Consider the following 8,854-nt stretch of genomic DNA (forward strand, 5'->3'; position numbering starts at 1 on the left):
ATACCTATATAGAAAAGTGGGTAAAGGCCCAATTGCTTTGGACTACTAAATATAATTTTTCATTTTCTATCTATCGCTAGTATAAGGTATAATAATAATAATATATGCCATATTTCACGACAATTTTATTTGGGACAACTTCTGAAATAGTATCTCTATCTAACAAACGAATAGCTTTGAAATTTAACCATATTTTGCAGACTTAAATTTTTATAAAACATTTTTTTTTACTTTCGAAACAAAATTTTCATGTGAACCATACTTATATGGTCTATATAAATTTTATTGCACTTTTTTAAGTCTAAAATTCAATAACTAGTTGAATTAAGACTTTAAGAGAAACACATTATGAATGAAATGAGTAGATTTTCATATAATAAATCAGATCTATATACTATCCATTAGTACAAAAACTTAAGAAATAGAGTATTTATTTAATTTTTTCTTTCTTTATAACAGTTATAAAATATTATGTAGGTAAAGTAAAAAGAATTTAGCAATCGGTATTCGGCACAACGTATGCCGTTTTAAGCTTCACAGAGTAAAAACTTAAAAAAAAAAGAAACTAACCCGCCTTTTGACATCTTTCTCTTTTACGGAAGCCTTTACCTTTATTTTCATTTCTATTTACAGAATTTTTGATTTTATTATAAACATTTATACATAAACGGTTAACAGATAAACATATTGAGTGATTAATGATACATTTATAGTTTTAAATGGTGTTTAGACGCGTTGTGCGAGGGTTCAATAAACTTGTAAGTCAGGTCGGTAGTGAGGCCTTTTAGAAATGTCATTATTAGTTATTGGTATTTATAGCGAATGTTTAGTGTATTTTAGCTAACTTTGTGTGTTTCATAAGTGTAAAACGAACTGATGGATAACCAAAACCCGCAAGAGAGAACTGTTCCGATACAATATGTGCGTTCGAGAGCTTTTCGTCAATTCAAAAATCCACCGCAGCCTCATATGTGCATACAAGATACAATAAAGGATACTACAGAAAAACTATATATTAACGTACTAGGATGGCAGAAAATTGCTAATCCTAAACAATATTCAGATCCAATACCATTGTACGGTGGTATGCAGGTAACTTATTAATATAAACCTAATTAGTACCGCGAAACAATATTTAATTGTATATTTAAAGTTATAATCTAATTTTTATATAATTGTCCCATGAACATGACATTTTAGATATTTATAAAATGTTTTCAATCTATAGGTCCATCAAGGATGTGGGCCAAACAGTAATAGGCCGCCACTCCTAGTTTTTGCAGTTATGGTAAATCCAGACATATTGAAAGCTAATGGAAAAAATGCTTCAAACCCAACGGTAAATATGAATGATAAATTAATATAGTTTTTCCTTTTCTTTATTAGTCATAAATAATCATAATAATAATAAAGCCTCATTATTTAGACTGTTTTTGATTTAACATTATTAGGTGCAATAAAAGCTATTTAAATTTCATTGTTTGTTTGTCTTATTACAAAAGCCTTTACTCTCTCTTATCATTTAAATCTATTGCATGCCACTCTTCTACTTAGCTTTCCAGTCACTTTATATTATTATTTAGACAAGTTAAGCCTGCCATTAGCTCTGGGCAGCATATGAGTTGATGCATCCGATGGAATGCCACTTGGCACGACAGCATCACAGAACAGGTTCGCTCATTGTCACAAGACTGATTGCAAATATACACTAAGGAAAAAAAAAAAATTTAGACAAGTTTGTTCACAAATTTTATTAGTCTATTAAGTAACTAGGGTACTTAGACGTTATAATTAATTGTTGGTGTGTCATATAAATAAATAGATAAACTTGATTATAATGATATTATATCACCTCAGCCTCATAAAACTTACTACTCTTAAGACTACTTCCAGCCACTTTGAAAATATCATCATCTCATTGTTTGTATTCTTGACTTTTTTCCATTCACCAATTGTTTTGACTTGTTTGCTATTTTTCTTCTAAAAATATTTGTACGGTTTTTATAAAAAAAATATGTATGACATATTCTAAGTGTGAGAAGGAACTCTTACCACAGGTACAGTGACCTAAATTGTAACAATTCACATTATTTAATAGGGGTATGCATTATTTCTCATAATTTATGGTTATAACTCATAAGTAAATATTTGAATTCCAGGATCGTGAAGCCCTAGTTAGTCTGTTATGTGATTTCGTAGAAGCAATGAATCCCGGTCTAGTACTAACAAGGAACCCAGTTATATTGAAAGATAGAGATTTGGCCGGAGAACTGAAAGATGTATGGCTTGCAGTACAAAACAAACGGGAAAGGGAGAAAGGCTTAAATCAGGATGTTATGTATAAGGTAGGTGCCATTTAATGTTTTTTAATAATACAATGATACATTTCCAGAACAGAATTCGTTATATAAAAAATATATAAATTATATAAATTTTGTTTTGATGGACCGCAATTGGTTTAATATATAAATATAAATTTGTTACTAATGTTCACATGAAATCAATCTGGATCTTGCGTGGTGCTCTATACTTGTCTTCCATGGTGGATAATTAGACTAGACCCCCAGTAAGTGTGTTTTGAATTCCAATCAGTCCTGGAAATAAATCTGCACCCAAGGGAAGTAAAATACTTGTTATAGTAATTTTTAGTTATCTTGTGTAGGACAATAAACTGCTGAGAAAGATATCTCTCTTATTTTATTGATCTTGATCTAGATTATCAATCATTGGTTTGTATTTTGTCTGTGAAGTAATTTTACAGTTCATAATATTTGATGTTATGTCTCATAGTGTTTATATAGCAGGGGAATTGAATACAACAGTCGCGTTTTCGATTTATTTTCTAGAACCTTGACAAAACCTTTTTTTTTAAATATTTCAGGTGTACGACATCGACGGCATCGGCAACGATGACGTAAACGAAGATGACCAAACAAACAATAAAAATGGGAAACTCGACAACGGTTCACCAAACCGAAGCAGCGACAAGAAACCAGTTAAATCATCCAAACAAATACTCAAAAATGCCGGTCAGAAGTCCGAATTCGATTCCGGAATGAATAATTGTCAAATAAATCAGAATAATTCGAATAAAGATAGTAAATGCGATGACAATACGACATACTGTACCCCTGTCTACGGACAGATAGTCTCTATTAGAGAAAATCACAATCAAATAAACGAAATACAACAGAAATACACTACAAATGAAACGACTAAGCCTTCTAGTTCATTCAGAACAAACAAAATGGAGGATGCCAAGAAGAAAAATAATAAAAATGAAAAAAAAATTAGCAATGGAAAGTCCCATTTTGACTTTTTCCCAGTTTTCGATAACAAAGTTGGTACGGATGATAAGTTAGATATAAAAAGTGATGAGACTAATATTATAGATCCAATGAAAAAAATGATTTTAAAGACTGATAATAATTTTTGTGATAATAAAAATACCGCTATCAGTTCGTTTAGTTCGTAAAAAAAATCTGTTTTTGTATGGAACGGAAGATATGCTTATAAATTATATATGGGTGTCTTATGGTGGGCTAGTCATAGACAGTGTTGTGTGAATTTATATTGGAAGAAATCTCACTTTTTTTTAATGTCCTTTTGACATATGACTACATATATGGTTCTTTTTTTAATATGTCACTGTCATATAATTATCTTCTTTGTACGTATTTTTATTGACGTCTAGTTATTAAAAATACTAGTAGGTCAATACAATATTTTAAAGAATAGTATGATGATTAATTTAAATAGTAATATAATGCTTTATATTCCTAAGACATCATAACAAAAAAAGTTTCTTTTTGTCACTTAATTGATTCAGCTTTTTATCACTTGTTTTCAGATTTCAGATTAAAATTCAATAAGAATATTTTAATTGATCACAATTTCTGATTTTTAATTCCTTAAAAACATCCTATTTTTAAATAATCACCGAAATTTGTTTTATAAATGAATTTAAAAATTAATTGAATCAACATTTCATTATGACAGTGACATTATACAAGTGTAATTCCCTTTTTTTTTAAATAAGCCTTTTTTGAGAGAAATAGTTTCATGTGAATGAATACAGTTTTAAGGTTGTGTATAATCTTATATTATTATCCTACTTTTTTTTTAGAATTCATATTAAAACTATTAGAATGAAAAGTGACTTAACTAAAAATCGGAATTTTTATAGTCACGTTATGACAGTAATTGCAAAAGTTGTGGGTTCGATTCCCACACGGGGAAATATATTATTTTTCCTTGGTAGAAAAAAAAGCGCTGCGTTGAATTCCGCCACACAAGATACAATGTCTTTAAATTTGAGTGGTGCATGGGGAACAGAATTCCATAAACACTAAGATTTCTCTGCCTCCCTTATTATATGCTTGATATAGCATGAAACAAAAACTCAGTTTTTAAGTTATGTCACTTATTATTCTTAGATGTGATGCTTAACACTGTATTAGTGTTTGTAGGTATATTGAAAATTAGATGTTTTTTGTATAATGCTATATGATAATTGATTGTTGCCAATTTTAAAAAGCAAAATTTGACAAATAATGATAATTTATTATTATTATTACTATAATGTTCACCCAATTTTATAACAATGAGAGCTAATTTTGTGTTATTGAAATATATTTCCAATATATTTTTTTATTTTATACAAAATTTAAACTGACAGCATTTGACAGCACTGACTTTTGACTACACTGGGGGAAGTATCCCAGGCGGAGGATCGGACTGAAAAGTCTGGTGATCGCGGTGATTGCTCTCGGTGGTAAGTGGTGGAGGCTGGCATTCGTCACATGGTCACTCCCCGGAGCTTTCCGTGATTTGAGATTGGATATTGCTTGTCTCACACTCGACTACTCGATATACTTTATTTAAGTGACGAGTGACTCATTATGGTTAGTAAATAATATTTCTTACAGACTAGGTTAGTTCAAGCAATGTTCAAGTCCCGCTTTGTTTAGATTTTTGTATTATTTTTTAAATATTTTTTCTTCACTCAGTAACTTTGAATATTTTAATAGCTTCTACCTATTTTCCGATTGAAACTTTTTCTTATAAATTAGCTCTCATTGATGAAATTGAAATTCTTTAACAAACTTTTTGCATATAAAATGATCTCTTAATAATTAATTATAGGGATATTGTTATAAATGTTTGTCATTTTTATATTCCACTACAGGGATGTTACGGATGTAACATCGCGGATACGGATGCGGCTACGGATATTAAATTTTTCCTGATGTAACATATGGCTCTGGATAAAGATACGGGAAATAAGAACAATATTATATCTGTTACGGATATTAAATTAATGTGAATTATTTGTTACGGATACTTTTAGGGTAGTAGAATTTGCGGGTTGAGTGGCGGAACTATCACGCTTTGCCTCGACACCAAAGCGAAGTCAAATCCCTCGAGTGGGGATTGAACCCACACACCAGTAACATACAACTTATACCCCTGCGCCACGATTGGCTTCAAATCAATTACTAGTAACACATAAACTTAAGTACTTGTTAGGGCTTTCGTGCTGTGGTGTCTGTGTTAGAGTCAGTGTGATCATAAACGCGTCAGTTATGTGGTCCATTACCACCCGAAGATTTCATTTATTTTAATTTGCTTTCTGATATTAACACAAGGCGCGACTTTGAGTACTGCATTAACACGAAATGTCTCGAAAATTTTCGGTTCGGTTACAGTTATTATCTATATTTGGACTAAGAGGAAGTAACGGAGCTCCGTAACATCCCTGTTCCACGATCAATCACTGCCAATGACGCTTCACATTCACAACACGATATTCATTCTCCCCCCCCTTCTCCCCTATTTTCATACATTTCATTTACATTTATGTATTTAATATACATTTTTTTTCAATAAAATGTGATAATATAATGATATTGAACAATAATTTTGCTCAATTTACAAGAAAAATCTTGTGATTTGAGGTGCGCGGGTTCTTATCCAGACTTACATAAATATACTTTATAATTTTCTTATGTAATCTTTCAAAATTTTTATTATAATGCATTCGGGCAACTCTGAAACTCGTTCGTGCTTTGGCAAGTCACTCAGTAGATACTCTGAGGTATCTACTAGCTTGGCGAATGTTAGTAATTATTAGAAATATCCGAGTTTCGGAGTTATGCAGATGCACCCTTACGTATGGTAATAAACGATAATATTGTTATTAATTCTGCTCAATTTACAAGAAAAGTCTTGTGTTTTGAGGTGCGGATTCTAATCCAGATTTCATATAAAATATACTTTATAACATTCATATTTATTCTGTAATCTCCCAAAACTTTTATTATATTTATTATGAATAGTATTATTACATGTTTGTTATATAGATTATAGAGATAGTTTACACAAATAATTAATAAGTTCTTGTATTATGTGCAATTTCAACTTCGTTTTGTATATTCACCTTGTAATTTTTTCTTAAAATCTGTTTTTACATAACTGTATAATAAGTTCCGGTTAACAACTTACTTAATATATATTTTCTTAAATATATCTCTGTCTCTTTCTATTTGTTTAGAAAAGACAGAAGTCATATATTGGTAAATACTATGTTTTACTAATAGTAAATCTTAGGATTGTAAAAGTTTAGAAATGTACTTTTTCTTCTAACAAAAACAACTTTATCGTCATTGTTAAAATTAAGAATGTCCCAAAATGGTAAAATTACGCTATCCATAAAAACCAATAACTTTACACGATCCGCACATCTATCTCGATTGATAAATCTTTAGATTTACTGGTAAAACCTAAGATTTACCGATACATTAATGTATATACACTTGCAAATATGTGCGATTAAGTAACAGTGACTTATCAGACATTGATAAATAAGGATTTTAATATTTTTGTTACATTATTTTAGTATGTTTATTTTTGTTCTTCATATATAAGATTTATATATAATATATAAGAATTTATAAATCGAATGTTTTCTAACTAATTATTATGATTATATTTTTTTGAAGTCTTTTTTAAAATGTATATTGTAATAAATAGTTGATGATTGTAATTTATAATATTGTTGTGGATTCAAATATAACAATTATCAACGAAATATATTAAACTCCAACGTTCAGAACAAAATATGATATGATATTGTAATTTTTTTATAATATAATATACACTGTAATTCTAAACTTTTTTTTTTGGTAAAGTAAAAAAAATGCTTATGTCAAAACCGGCTGATATTAAACTACAATGCCAAGAAGACTGTTATTATGTTTTGCTATAGCCTGTTTTGTTTTTTTTTTATTATAATATATTGCACTGATTTTAAAAAATAATTCCTTTTAGAACAAAATATAAAGTACATGTTCTATATTTTAAAATAATTAATTCATTTAAACATTGTTTTGCATTTATACATATATATTTTTTTAATGGTACTTTTTTAGAGTTTAGTTATATTTTTTTAAGTATTCCTCATTATATTGTAGCATTATTTTAGTAGCCATTTTTGCAATTGTGCAGTATCAAAAAAATATGATGTTCCTTTCGCAGCGAGAACTAAATGATATTGTATTGCCAGGTTTTAATATATATATTTTAATTATAAATTATAATAAATAAAGTGTGCTGTTCAAATTGATATTCATTATTTTTAATGTTAACTCTTGTTTTTTTAAAAATCAGCATTGTATTTAGTAGCTGAAACATTTAGTTCTCATTTTAAGCTTATGTAAGTATAGATTATTTTTAGCTGACAGTAATAATTAGCTAGTCCTGTATTTGCAATAAATTACAGTAGCATTTATTCATTTATTAACATATAGTAATTATAATTATAGATTTATTGATTATGGATTATCTTTGGAAACGCATGCTTTTTATAATTTTTAAAGTAAAATGTTAAATTTCCTTTTTGTGCTATTAAATAGAAGTTGTACATTGTACCGTATTAAAGGATTTAAATGTCGGATCTCTGTTTACCTACAGTATTTAAAATTACATGTCATTTACAAGACTGGTTCTGTGGTTTTATTTTGAATTTATGTCATTATAGTAGTATTGTAACCTTAATTTCTATGTAGCTTACATTATTAAATCGATCGATGTGAAGCCGTCGTTCCACAGTAGGATAGCATTAGACTGTAAGCGCAATGGTTGTGGGTTCGATCTGCACCTTGGTTATATTAATTTTTTTTTTTTTACACTCTGATAGACAAAGCGCGGCGTTTAATAATTTATTTTTTCCACAACTCCGACTTACAAGCGATGAGATGTTTCCACAGGAATTTTTAGAGCTTGATACTCTTTTTCAGTTCTTTAGCGAATATATATATAGAGAGAGAGCTGACTTTAGACACAGCATTTAAATTGCTCTTCTTTTTTGTCTGCTTTAGGAAGACAGTAGCAAGCATAGATTAGGGTCACTTGATAAAAATAATGTTGTTTAAATCATAAAGTTATGGTCATTCAGGTTTGGCACCCTAAAAAGCAGGACAACGCTTTTTTACTACAAAATACAGGGAAGCATTAAGTCTAGACTTAAGATACATTTTTTTTTTACCTTAACACTATCTCATACGTAGACTGACTACTATTCTCAAGGTAGGTAGAGGAAACCTGGGGCCCTAGTGTGGACACTCCGTTGCCCATTAAGACACATCCATTCCTCATTTTCTGCCGAATTTTTGAAGTTACCAGAGTGAAGAAATGAAAATGTTAAATTTTCTCCCCGAATGGGAATCGAACCTATATTACCGCCTTATACCTATATGTACAAAAATAATAGGCAATTAGGAATATTAAGGGCATCCATCGTTTAAAAAAGTATGTGGATTGTAATTTATTTATATACTGGAAAATTGAAAGCATT

The 8,854-nt window shown here is 29.4% G+C and overlaps 1 protein-coding gene across 4 annotated transcripts; it reads left to right on the forward strand.

Moving 5' to 3' along the window:
* Window positions 1-535: 535 nt before the first annotated feature.
* LOC146532932 (uncharacterized) lies at window positions 536-8,002 on the forward strand. Of its 4 annotated transcripts, none has more exons than XM_085195672.1 (5): window positions 536-767; window positions 841-1,092; window positions 1,229-1,339; window positions 2,160-2,345; window positions 2,882-8,002. In XM_085195672.1, exons 2-5 carry the CDS (start codon window positions 877-879, stop codon window positions 3,473-3,475), a joined length of 1,107 nt encoding a protein of 368 aa, XP_085051798.1. In that variant the 5' UTR covers window positions 536-767; window positions 841-876; the 3' UTR covers window positions 3,476-8,002. The 4 variants fall into 4 exon arrangements, with proteins under 4 accessions (XP_085051798.1, XP_085051800.1, XP_085051799.1 ...); XM_085195674.1 differs by having other exon boundaries at window positions 863-1,092; XM_085195673.1 differs by having other exon boundaries at window positions 536-758; window positions 863-1,092.
* Window positions 8,003-8,854: the final 852 nt, after the last annotated feature.

Source organism: Heliconius melpomene, chromosome 13, assembly GCF_056956725.1.
Source record: "Heliconius melpomene rosina isolate 202511_hmr_F chromosome 13, ASM5695672v1, whole genome shotgun sequence".
NCBI lineage: Eukaryota > Metazoa > Arthropoda > Insecta > Lepidoptera > Nymphalidae > Heliconius > Heliconius melpomene.